Genomic DNA, 12,964 nt, shown 5'->3' with positions numbered 1-12,964 from the left:
TCCAGTCCCTGCATCAGTAAGCATTTAGGAAGCACCTATGTGCTGCTGACAACACAGAGCTCAAGAGAGACATGAACCCTGCGCTCACAGACTTCATAGGCGAGAGGAGAGATGAACAATGAACAAACATACAAAATACCTGGCAACTGGGCCTACGAAGGCAATAAAGGTGGGGTGCAGCATTTACTTTGGATGTTGGGTTATAAGCAGAGGGAGTGAATGGGTAAGCAAGCATCAAGACTGAGAGGAAGGAAGGGCTTGGTATGAGAAGGAGCCTCTAAGAGGCCAGCATGGCTGTCGCCCAGCAAGGGAGGAGGGATGAAGATGGAGATGGGGGCAGGCCACCACCCTGAGGACCCCTTTTGCTTGCGTACTGGAAGGCGTTTGGCATTTAGTCTCATCCCAATACTTCCCTCACTCTCTTCTATGAGGTCTGTAGGCTGTGTGTGCTTGTACTGCACACTGTCACTCAGGAATGATTCCCTTTAGATGAGTGGTTCTGTTTCAGGGCTCAGGAATGGACTAGAGTGGCTTCATCATCACAGACACTCTTTTCCAGCCCTTCTGCCCACCCTAATTGTTCCCCAAGCCCCAGGCTACCTGGACACATCAGCCGCAGTCATCTTCTTTTGGAAGAAGGTGGTTTTCTTCCTTCTGGTGCTGCGAGAGGTGTCTTGGAGGTAGATCTTCAGGTGGTCCTTGGCCTTAAGCAGCCACGAGAGTTTCTCTCCTAGTTCCGTGTAAGTCTTTGCTTTGTGACTGAAGAATCGGATACAGGTCATGGCGGCCCGGACTTGGTCCTGGAAGAGGGAAATGAATGTTCAGGTCAGGTGAGAGCAGGGATATTGGAGGGTGGGGGTGTTAGGTGAATTCTGACTTAATTCCCATCCATGAAGGCTGGTTGCCAGCATCCATACTCATGGCCAGCTGCACAACTATTCTGTATCAGTTACTCCTAAGCCCAATGGATTCTAAGGTGAACTGACTGGCTGAGCTCTGGGAAAGATTTTATTCCACCACAGAAGAGATCTTCAAAAAGGATACTTCTGATTTTCCGTTGAGCTTGGCTTTAGTCTCACTTTGGTTTTGAGTGGTTCAATTTCTCTGTGATTTAGTGTTTGTAACCCTTGGACAGATTGGGAGAAAACTTGTTCCCTCTCCCTTCATGCATCTTCTCTAAAAACATTTATTTATTTATTATTCCTTATGAATTCTGCATTCATGCCTCATGCTTATCTTGAAATTGCCACAGACCTCTTTTTAACCTTCACATCCCTTGAATTCTAAAGAATGCCACTACTGACGTGGTTACGATTTGCCTCTTTGGGATGAAGATGGGAATCCTAACATTATTCAACAATGCTAGAGAGCAACATGGATTTACTCTAGGGTTGGTCAGATAGTGAAGCTGGGGACCAGATGACAGTCTTACACAGTCTCCCCACGTGGCACATTGCCATCAACAGAAGTAGAGGGCAGGAAGGGGCTATTACCTTCATAAACTGCTGCAGCTCATACAGAATGTGGTAGTAGTTCTTCTTCTGTAAATGTTGGCAGGCAGCTATCAAGTACTTTCCCCAGCTCTCTAAGGTTGGATCAATGGATTCTAGCAAGTTCTCCAAAGTGTGTAGCTTCCCGCTTTTATAGCTTGGCTGGAAAATGCCTTCGATGAAGACTTCTGGAGGACTCTCCTGCAGCAGGGCAAGGCAGAAAGTCAAGTATTGAGCTTGGTTCTGGCACTGTCTGGGATCCACTCTGGATTTTCGTCCACTCACACACCTTCAGCTTCCTTCTACAGAAGAGCTTCTTAACATTTTACGAGTCACAGATACCTCTGAGAATCACTCTGGTGACTGCTCCACTTTTTTCCTCAACAGAAAAACTTGACAAAGTCATCTACACCCCCAGTCTCCAATTTCTCTCCTGTGATTGTCTCTTCAACCAATTTTTATCAATTTTTTGCACCCATGACTTCATTGAAACTGCCCCCAAGGTCACCAATAACCTCTAAATTGTTAAATCTAAAATTCTTTGTCTTTGTTTTCCACCTGATCTATCAACAACTTTTGATATAGGTGATGGCTTCCTCCTCCTTGAAAAATTTTATTTGTCTTCTAGGACATTACCCTCTCCAGGTTTTCTTTCTACTTCTCTGGCTACTCCTTCTCAATCTCTTTTGCTGATTCCTCTTAATTTCTGCAGGGCTTAGGAGGAACCTGTTCTCTTTTCTTTCTATACCTACTCTTTTGCTGATTTCATGTAGTCTCAAGGCTTTAAAACTATTTGGTCATTGTGCCTAGATCCCTATTTCCATCCTGTTCATTCCTCCTGAACTCCAGAAATATATACCTAACTTATATCCAATTTCCAATTTTAGTATATGTGCTGCCGAAGTGAGCACTATATTCAACTTCCTACTCAAAATGTCCTCTTGGGTGTCTAGTAGACTTAATACATCTAGAACTTCACTCCTGGTTGTTTCTTCCAAATCTCTTCTTTCTGTAGTCTTTGCTTTCTCAGATGGCAATTTGTTCTTCTAGTTGTTCAGGTTAAAAACCTCGGTCAGATCCTGGCCCCCTCCCCAGTATAAAATTCATTAGCAAATTCTATTGAATCTACCATCAAAATACATACAGAACCTGCCTCTGTCTGACCACCCCGGCCAAGGCATCATTATCACTTGCCTGCATTACTGAAATAGTTTTCTCCCTGGTCTACCACCTTCTGCTCCTGTCTCTTTTTTGTCTGATGCCAACCAATCAACCTAAGTGATTTTGTTAAAATGTAAGTCACATCGTGTTACTCTTCTGCTTAAAATCTTTCAGTGGTTTTCCTCACTTAGCACAAAGCCCAAGCCCTCACAATGTCCACAAGGCCATATATGGTCCCTGTATGCTTGGGCCCTTGTTACCTTTCCAACCTTATCTGCTCCTATGCTTTCCCCTGCTCACTTTGCTTGAGCCACCCTGGACCCTGCATTTTCTATTCACTCTGCCTAGACTGCGCTTCCTCCATAATCTGCATAGCTCACTCCCCACCTCCTTCAGGCCTTTAATGTCACTTTTCCTGGGCCTCCTTTCTAAAACTGCCCAATCTACCGCTGCCCCTCTCCTGCTTTATTTTTCTTATTGCTCATCACCTATACTATAGATTTTATTTACCTTTTTTATTGTCTCTCTGCTATAATGTAAGTTTCATGAGGTCAGATATTTTTGTCTTTTTTCCACAGTGCCCAAAATAGCCTTGTCTATTTAATAGATATTTCTTGGATGAGTGAATAAATGATAAACATTATGATCAACTCCTCAGGAAAGTGCACACACATTCTAATCCCTTCCCTTCTGAAGCTCATCTGTGGTTCAGAGACCCTGTGTCATAAATCCACATTCTACAGTCATAGAAAAAAAATCATCTGGGCATTTAGACTTTAAACTGTGAATAGGAAAGAATGGCCATAAATGCACAGTAGTCCAACCATATGAGCTGTTTAGAACTGGAGGAGTTCTCAGCTTTGAGGACATCCACAGTGGGTGAGGACTCTTTTTCTGATTCTGGCTATTCCTAGCTGAGAAATCCAGGCCTAATTTAAAAGCTTTAGGACAGACTTTAAAAAGCAGAGGGATCAGCTCCATAGGAAAGGTGGCATTTTTCAGAAGAGCAATACCTTAAGAGCTTCCATTTCATCTATTCATCTACTTACTCATTCATTCATAACTGGCACTAGGCAAGGCATCTGAAGACACAGAGAGGTAAAACATAGGCTTTCACAGTCCAGAAATGTGGTAGGATGAATGCAAAACAGAGCTGTACTCTAGATACAGCGGTGGTGTATAGGAAGTGGCGACTAATGTTGCTTGTGTGTTCTATGAATGCTCAACAGAGAGGGTCTAAAAGGATAAATAGGAGTTTTCCAAGAAAACAAAGAGGGGGAGGTAGGTAGGGGGAACAGCACATGCAGATTCTTGGAGGTAAGAAAATACAAGGTAAATAATTTCATAAGTCTGGAGTGTAGGGCATATATAGGACTTGTGGTGAAAACAAACTGGAGAAATCAGGGAGCCTGATCTTGGTGGGTCCTGTATGCATGCTAAGGAATTTGGACTTCATTTTATGGCCATAGGGATCTTTGAGGGCCTTTCGGAGAGGGGAATAACATGAATTATGAATAACATTAATAACGCATATTCTGTTTTAGTAAGTTCACTCTCAGGCAGTGGGGCAGGTAAAGAGGTGAAAAGGGCAGGAAATGAGTCTAGCAGCAACAGACACCTTCCAGCTCTAGCCAGTCAGCTGCAATTTTCACAATTTGTTTTTCTGTTGTTCCCTATCTGCTTGAGAATTAAGATATTTCAGTTCAAGGGTAAATATGATTATAGGAGATAAAAAGAAGGCTCTTTTCCAACTCTGACAAATGTAAAGCAGGGTAATGCTGTTGTCAGCTTATACCAAGATAAGTAAGTAAGCAGCTTAACTCTCTGGACTAGTCCACAGAAGAAACAGAATGGGTTGATTTCCACTCAGTTTGTGCTTAGGAGAAGCAGCTTTACCCCCAAACTTGTTTGGAAATTGAGAAAAAGGAAAAAAATTAGCAATTAAACTCTAAATAAAATAATTCTTACTTTATTCTTGAAACCTGGTTAGTAGCTAAGAGATAGTAGCTAAGAAGTAGTGACAACATTTCCCTTTCACTGTCCAGTAGGGGTACAGTTACCAGGATTGTGAATAGGGGACTTCACCTGGAGCAATCCTAGAAGATATGTCCATTTGTAAACTTTCTTTGGCTGCCATTTTGAATTAGGGGAGCAGATTGAAATTAAAGGATTGAACTCCTTTAATTTCCTACGAAATTTGGCCCGAATCAGTTCCAAAAGTATTCATGGAACAGTCTTATAAAAAAGTGAATATCAAAGGGTCAGGGGAAACAGAGTTCTGACTTTGCTTAACAATGGCCCCAAAGAAAGAATGCACTTTGGTGGTGCCTTTACCTCTTGTGGGAGGAGGGCAGAGGATGTCAGAAGGAAAAGTGGAGAGCGCACTCTCTTTCCATGAGATATTTGTGGCCCAAATATAGGATCATGGGTGTTTCCTGGCCCTTGTAACAACTCTGAGTGGACCAGCAGCTGAGTCAGAAGTGGGACACAGTGCCAGGGCAGCTGGGACGTGTGTGGAAACAGAGAGGTAGACCAGTTTGCTCAAGGTCACATCACTTATACTAACTACCTCATTCCAGACACCATGCTCTCACCTACTATTTGATTCTGCTGTATGTTTTGGAAGAAGGAATGAAATCTGTCATTGCCAATCAGAGGGGCAATCCAGAATCCAGGTTAAGACTTGTGCAGATATCAAATCATAATCTAAGTGGACAGGATTTTCCATTTTTACCTGACTCTGCCAGAGGTGATCCTAGAGCTCAACACTGGGTTAAGTTTCAGGGGTGGTTATTACTCCCCTTAAAGCTGAGTGGGCCAACCCAGGTGGGCAAAGTGGGCACTGTGCTTTGAGAGCTAGGTTTGTGGGTCTCACCTTGTTGAGGAGGTGGAGCAAGGCTTCCCGCAGGCAGCTGTGCCTCATGTAGAAACTGATGATGGCCAGGTTGGTGCTGTAGTTATGCAGGTAGAAGAGGCATTCTTGGTAGTAGGTGTTGTTCATGATTTTCCCTTCAGGAATCACCTCCAGAGAGAGGCTCTGGGTCCGAAGGGTAGCTTCCAGCTCTTTCAAGGTAGCAAAGTAATCATCATCATGCTGACAGGAAACAAAAGAGTGCAAAAGAAAAATAAAACTCAGTAAATTCTTAGCAACCTCTGAAAATATTTCAAAGAATATTTAGTAATGTGGAAACAGCCTTACAATACAGTTTTATAATTCTCTATAATACCGTGTTATAATACCAATTTCATGCAAAAACAAAACACAGAAAATTCACCAAAATCTAGGTATTACTTAAGTCTGGGTATGGGATTGTGTGTAATTTTTATCACTAAAAAAATAGTTTTCTGTGGTTTCCTTTTTTAAAATTGACTTTGTATTGCTTATCTAACCATTTATAGTTACTCACTTAATTATGTATAATGGAAAGAATAAAATCTAGACCTGGCAGCTTTGAGCCAGGACTGCCAGTATAAGCTGAGTGGAAGCTGAGCCTTTCCCCAGGTCATTACTGCTCCTGAACTTTCCTCCCTGAACTAACCCTCCACCTGCTGTCTTCTTACCAAGGATAGGAGTGGCCTCACTGTGGACTCCAGGTACTCAACCACATCCTGGACCAGTCTTGAGCCATGACTCAGCTGATTGAGATCAAAAGGGGGCTTCAGACAGCGACTGAACTTCTCCCGTGCAGCAGGGAGGTTCCCGGCTTTGAGGCAGGCCATGCCCCACGCATGCCACGCTCCAGTGGGATCAAGGCCAGTCTTTGTGGAGACCTGGGGGAAAAACTGCTCCTTTTAATGAGAGGTACCTAAATCCAGTGAAAGTTCCAAAGACCAATTCTTTCCCATTGTTTCCAATCATCTTCCATCCCCATCACCCCACCTGCCATTACTCCCAACTGGCAAACTTGTCATGCTCTGGATGCTTCCCCATGGCCAAGGACAACTGAGAGATGACAATACCTGTTTGCAAGGCCACGGAAAGGCAACTCATTACAATTGGGTAGAGGTAAGCTTTGTCTTGGCCTCACCTCAACGCCTAGTCGGTAGTACTCAGCTTCCAAAAGCTGGTTCCTTAGCCTGGTTACTGCAGCCGGCTGCAAGATCTGATCCAGAGATGGCACGTGGCGATATGAAGCAGCAACTAAGATATTCAGCACATCTACCTTGCTGATGTAGCTACAGGGAGGAAAGAGGCAGGGCAATGAGGCTCTACGGAGTATTACTAAGAATAGTTGCTGCTTAAATATTTTCTATTTCAATTCCAATGTGAAATATGATAATGAGAATTGACAGGTACATAGAAATTATGTCAGACTCTGGAATCTGGAGTCAGACTCTCTGAATCTCAACTCTATCATTTAGCAGCTGTATGACTCTGAGCAAGTTAGTTAAATCTTCTCTACCTCACTTTACTTATCAGTAAAATGGATATAATAATAAGATAATTTTAAGGATAAAATGAAATAGCCCAAATAAAAGCGCTTAGGATTGAGTCTAGAATTTTGAATGTACTCATTAAATATTAGATATTAATACTTGGAGTAGGGATGCTTACAAGTAGGAGATTCATAAAATTGCATTTTGGTTCTTTAGATGCCTGCCTGCTAGGGAGAGAGCACAGAGACTATCAATGGCCTGGTCTATACTCTGGCCAGTATAGAAGCCACGTCACCACTTTCCCTAGAGATGCTGCTGGGAAATGGCAGCCTGGTCCTTCACTTGGATTCTAATCTCTTGGACTTGACATCCTCTTCCTGTGCTAAGGATGACTCTGTACTACAGCCCACAAGCACTGCCACCTTTGATCTTACTCCAGATACTTGGTGATGCAAAAATCTTAGGTGACAGAGAGCCCAGAGAACTAGGTCATTCTGTATAGTCCTCCTGAAACAGTCCTACAGTCAAAGTTCTTGAATATAACTGTATATATTATACATTATACATATACATATCATATAACATATATTATATACAATTATATGTAATTGTTTAGAAGTCTAGAAAAAAACCCCATGGATCCTTACTTGTCAATCAATTTCCCTGGAGAGGGATTCAGTACATCATTCATTCTCAGCTTAGTGGGAATGGGGTAAGGGAGAGTATACGGTGTAAAAGCAAATTTGGTATCATAATGTATTGTATGTTTGTAATAACAGGTAATGTGAGTTTTGTTTTGAAAGATTTATTTATTTATTTGTCTCTCAGAAGGAGGTATGAGTTAAAAACAGTGGAAAAATACTGTGCAAACCAGGAGTTCTAAATATCCATGAGAAAAGAAACCTGCACGAAGGAAGAAATCCTCTGGAATGGGTGTGCCTGAATCTATAAATTACAAATGTGTACTGTGAAGCAATTGCTGTACATTGTCAAGAGAAGCACACAGCTTCTGGGGCTGAGAATCCTACCAAAGGAAGCACTTTCTTTTTTATTTTTATTTATTTTTATTTTTTTTATTTTTTTAAATGTTTTTATTTATTTCTAGGAGAGAGAGAGAGAGAGACAGCGTGAGCAGGGGAGNGACTAAGCCACCCAGGCGCCCCGCACTTTCTTTTTTAAATTTAATTTTTTTTTTAATTTTATAGAGAGAGAGCAAGAGAGAGCTTGTGTGCATGCACTCGAGCAAAGGAGGGGCAGAGGAGGTGAGAGAGAGAGAAAGAGAGAGAATCTTAAGCAGACTCTACGCTCAGGATTACCCTGATTACAACCTAAGCTGAAATCAAGAGTTGGATGCTCACCTGACTGGGTCACCCAAGTGCCCCACCCCCCTTTTATTCAAAGTTTATTTATTTTTAAAGAGAGCAAGAGAGAACAAACACAAGTGGGGGATGGGCACAGAGAGGGCCAGAGAGAGAATCCCAAGCAGGCTCTGAGCTATCAGTGTGAGCATAACTCAGGGCTTGATCTCAGTCAGACACTTAACCGATTGAGCCANTTTTTTTTTTTTTTTTTTTTTAGCACTTTCTTAATTTCTGCTGTCTACAGCTTAAAGTAGATACTTCCTCCATTTATATTAGATTTTGAAAGTATAGGACTTGATGTTAAATTTGTTTCCCCCCCAATCTGAATACCTTTTTCTTTTAATAATATCTAATTTATATTAATGACATTTGAGGTATATTTAGATATATTTTTATTTTTGCCTTAAATTCTACCTTTTGTTAGTGGTAGTGGTTTTTGTTCTTTTCCCCTCTTCTTCTCTATTTCTGGTAGATGGGTAGATTTTTGGTTCTTGTCATGGTTATTTAAAAAACTTTACTTAACATATATCCATTTCTTCATTTATTAACTTGAAAAATGGTGTAGAATCTATTGTCTCCTGGTATGAAACAGTGAAATTAACTCCGTTATAGTTCCTTCCACTTTCTGTCCCACCTCCTCCAGTCTTTCTCAATCTTCTGGTTTTGTTATTTAAAACACATTTTTTTTTAAATGTCTTATTTATTCTTGGGAGACAGAGAGACAGAGTGAGGGAGAGGAACAGAGAGATGGAGACACAATCTGAAGCAGGCACCAGGCTCTGAGCTGTCAGTACAGAGCCCGACGTAAGGCTTGAACTCACAAACTCTGAGATCAAGACCTGAGCCGAAGTCAGATGCTTAAACAATTAAGCCACCCAGGCGCCCCTGTATAAAAATTTTTTTAGGGGCGCCTGGGTGGCTCAGTCAGTTAAGCGTCCGACTTCGGCTCAGGTCATGATCTCATGGTTCGTGGGTTCAAGCCCCACGTCGGGCTCTGTGCTGACAGCTAGCTCAGAGCCTGGAGCCTGTTTCAGATTATGTAACTCCCTCTCTCTCTGACCGTCCCCTGCTCAGTGTCTGTCTCTCTCTCAGAAATAAATGAAACATTAAAAAAATTTTTTTTTTAAGTTTCTTTACTGATTTTGAGAGAGAAAGCGTGCCCATGAGTGCACACATGGGCAAGGGAAAGGCAGAGAGGGAGAGAGAGAGAGAATCCTACAAAGCTCTGCACTGTCAGCATGGAGCTCAATGTGAGGCTCAAACTCATGAACTGTGAGATCATGACCTGAGTCATAATCAAGAGCGGGATGCTTAACCAACTGAGCCACCCAGGTGCCCCCTGGTTTTGTTAATGAAAACAATAAAACTAGCACTTTTGGAGTACAAAGGCTTGTACATAGATACTATCATTTTATCCTCATAACCACCCTACAAGTATTATTAACACCCCCCATTTTATAGAAGAGGAAACTGAGGCCCAGAGCAGTTAACAGACTTGTCCAAGGTTACAGAGCTAGGAAGTAGTAAAGATCAGATTCACTATACTGGCTCTCCATCTTGGGAATTTGTAGGCAAATACTGTGAACAAGTGCCTGAGGCACTTAATACATCAAAGAAAATCACTCTCTGCTCCCACATCTGGCTAGGACTGCGTGTTGGGAACACACAACATGAGTCACACATCTGGGTGGATAAACTGGAAACTTGGAGTTTTCATTGTCAAGTTAATAAATGGAGGCAGAGCAGGTTGTACAGGGATCTGGGGACCTAATCATACCTTTTCCATAGATACTTCTACTTTATGACTCAGATTCCTACCTGTAACACAGGGACAGACTAGCCCCCTTGTCTGCTTTATAGATCTGTTACCCAGAACTTCTGAGGTAATAGTCTGGATTTGGTCAAGACTAGAGTAGAGTTCTGGCCAAGGCTAAGCATTGGATATTTAGGGAGGACACATTTTTTTAAACCTAGAATGTTTCCACAGAGACTAAAGGTGCTTCCCTAAATTGATTTTAATTACAGATTAACCAAAGTGTTTACTCTCTTTCTGACCGGGTAGATCTAGAGAACACTCTGCTTTGAGGATCCACCCAAGGAAAGAGAAGGGTAGGGAAGATCACTTGTGATCCGGTAGCAGCATTTCGGCAATATCAAACTGAGAAGAAAAACATTTCAGTGGGTCTTAAGAGAGAGGAAGGTGAGGTGAGAACTCATAGTGGGGCCAGAAAAAGACACCAGACAGAAACGATAACCATGTAAAAGAATATACTCATTCCCACTGACCTGTCACAGAGAGCGAGGTCCTGGCTCCGGCCAGCCTTGACGAACATCATCTTGGCGCTGAAGAGCAGCTGCTTCATGATGTCTGTGAGCAGCCCTGCATCCACCTCTGGGTTGGTGAGGCCCTGGGACAGCCTGCAGCAGTGCTCAATGAGCTGGTGGCCACACGCAGTGCTGTCCCGGTGCAGATTCAGGATGGCAATGCACAAGGAGGCACTGGGGGACTGGCCAGGGTGGAAGAAGAGAGAAACACACAGTGGGCGCAGGGACAAAAGCATTCTCCAAATGTAGCTGGATGGTAGGCTTTATTCTTTCTATTTCACCAGGCTTGAAATACACTGGAGGAAGGAGCCAGACTTCCACAGCAAAGTAGGAGCGAAACCTTACAAACTGTAGGTGTTCTAAGCGGCATTGCTAGTGCTCTGGCTGCTGGGTTTTGTCTGCATACTGGGAATACTGTGTTCATGTGTTACCTACCTCTTGGGAGTGTCTACACATTCCTTCCTTTTCCCCTTATTGCTGGCATGGACTATGGAAGTCACCATGCTGGAGAAGTCTCTGCTCCAAGTGTGGACACACTGCTGCTGAATTAATATTCCAAAAGCACACTCCAAAACCTTGCATGGTCCCTGGTGCCTATCAGGTACAATATTCCCTACTGTACAACTCAAGGCCCTATCCATAAATAACTCACTTCAATCCTGCCTTTTACTACCTCTCTATTAACACCCTATGTTCTTTTAAATTAAAACATTTCCAGCCCATGGGGCGCCTGGGTGGCTTAGNCAACATTTCCAGCCCCTAATCATGCCCTGCAATTTTTGACATTGTGCCTTTGCTCAGATGTTCTAGTTTTGCACCCTTTGCCCTTCCCCTATTCTCAATCTCCTTATAATCCCCAAATTTCTGCTTGTCACACTCCTTTTACTCTTCTAAGGATCATCTTAAGTGCTACTTCTTCCATGAAGCCTTTACTGATCTCTCGTATGTTTCCAAGATTCTCTCTGTTTTCTGCCTCATTTGGTTTACTTGTCTTAGCTCCCATATTATTATGCTAAGTGATGGCCATGCCATGTTCACCTGTCCCTGCATTTCCTGCCATAATTATACATTGTAAAGAAACTCAAATGACCATTAGATTTTATTGCTGTTACCTGCTCATAGTAAAATTCACTCCGCACCAGCTCATTTTCCTCCTCATTCAGATCCAGAATCCATTCTACCTCAGCTGCTTTGGGGACTCTCACCACAGCTGAGTATGGAGGGATTTCACTCTTGGAGCTATCTGGTGTTGAGAAGAGAAGTGCATTCCATGTGTCAGTCACTGACCAGGAGTATAGGGTAGCCCCAGCCAGAAAACTGGCATGAGCTGCATGCAGATCCCTGCCTATCTGAGGCTCTTTGTCTCTCCTTGGTCCCTTTTATCTCCTTTAGAAGATCTCACTAGGTACCTGACACTTTCTTCCCCAGGGAAGATTCCAGAGGAATCTACAGTGTTTGTCATACAACCCACTGCTTCACATAGGAAACTCTGAAATGTATATCCTTCTCAAATGGAGGGCTGAGTCATTGTCTACCCTAAAAACTAACTGCTATGGAAGGATATAAACCAAACTATTAATAGTGATTATGTTGGGGGAAGCAGGGAGCATTCAGAGGTAGGATGGTGGTGAAGGGAAAATCCAGGAGAAAAAAAAGAAATAACCTATTCAAAGCTAGTGATCAAATTCTTTGGGTGCTGGTCTTCTGAATGTTGGAAGCTAATGGCCCAATATGGTAGGTAAATATGATGATAAACTTTAAGGGAAACAGCTTGACAGAAATGCCAGTAATTTTCTTTTTTCCTTGACCAACAAGTTGTACTGAGTTGCCATTAAGGGTATCAGCTACAGCTGAAACATTGAAGAAAGAGCCAACCTGAACGTATAAACAAGGAGTCACAGGAACATGATTCATCCTTACCTTCTGGTTTCTCTGGATTCTCCTCTGGCACACTGGAAACAGAGAAAGAAAAATGAAATGCCTGAATCCCTTCTCCTCCTCTATTTTGAACCTTGTACAGAGCATTGATATTTACACTGTTATCCAAGTAAAATATATCAGGGAACCAACCAAACTCCTTTCTGTCCCTCACCTATCACAGCCAATCACTCACCATTTTCTGTCCCTTCTATCTCTTAAATACTTCTTTAAATGTTCCCATCTTTCCATCCCTGACTCAGAGTGGGCCCTCAGCATTTATTGCTAGAGCCTTTGTAATGGCTTCCCAGTTGGTATCCTTGACTGTGTCAA

At 42.6% G+C, this 12,964-nt stretch overlaps 1 protein-coding gene across 2 annotated transcripts in view; it reads right to left on the bottom strand.

The window, feature by feature from the left end:
- The window catches only part of ZFYVE26 (zinc finger FYVE-type containing 26), a 67,378-nt gene that overhangs the window by 7,902 nt on the left and 46,512 nt on the right, over positions 1 to 12,964 (bottom strand). For both annotated transcript variants that reach the window (XM_077767115.1, XM_077767116.1), the window contains 8 exons: positions 12,635 to 12,666; positions 11,827 to 11,957; positions 10,676 to 10,896; positions 6,680 to 6,827; positions 6,213 to 6,422; positions 5,527 to 5,745; positions 1,494 to 1,691; positions 601 to 800 (listed from right to left, as the gene is read on the bottom strand). In XM_077767115.1, the coding sequence (XP_077623241.1) occupies positions 601 to 800; positions 1,494 to 1,691; positions 5,527 to 5,745; positions 6,213 to 6,422; positions 6,680 to 6,827; positions 10,676 to 10,896; positions 11,827 to 11,957; positions 12,635 to 12,666 (1,359 nt within the window). The remainder of the gene's footprint in view (positions 1 to 600; positions 801 to 1,493; positions 1,692 to 5,526; positions 5,746 to 6,212; positions 6,423 to 6,679; positions 6,828 to 10,675; positions 10,897 to 11,826; positions 11,958 to 12,634; positions 12,667 to 12,964) is intronic.

The sequence above is a fragment of the Crocuta crocuta genome, unplaced genomic scaffold (assembly GCF_008692635.1).
Source record: "Crocuta crocuta isolate KB4526 unplaced genomic scaffold, BGI_CrCroc_1.0 scaffold55, whole genome shotgun sequence".
NCBI lineage: Eukaryota > Metazoa > Chordata > Mammalia > Carnivora > Hyaenidae > Crocuta > Crocuta crocuta.
The sequence above is the reverse complement of the archived record's forward strand: the minus strand, read 5'-3'. Positions and strand labels throughout refer to the sequence as shown.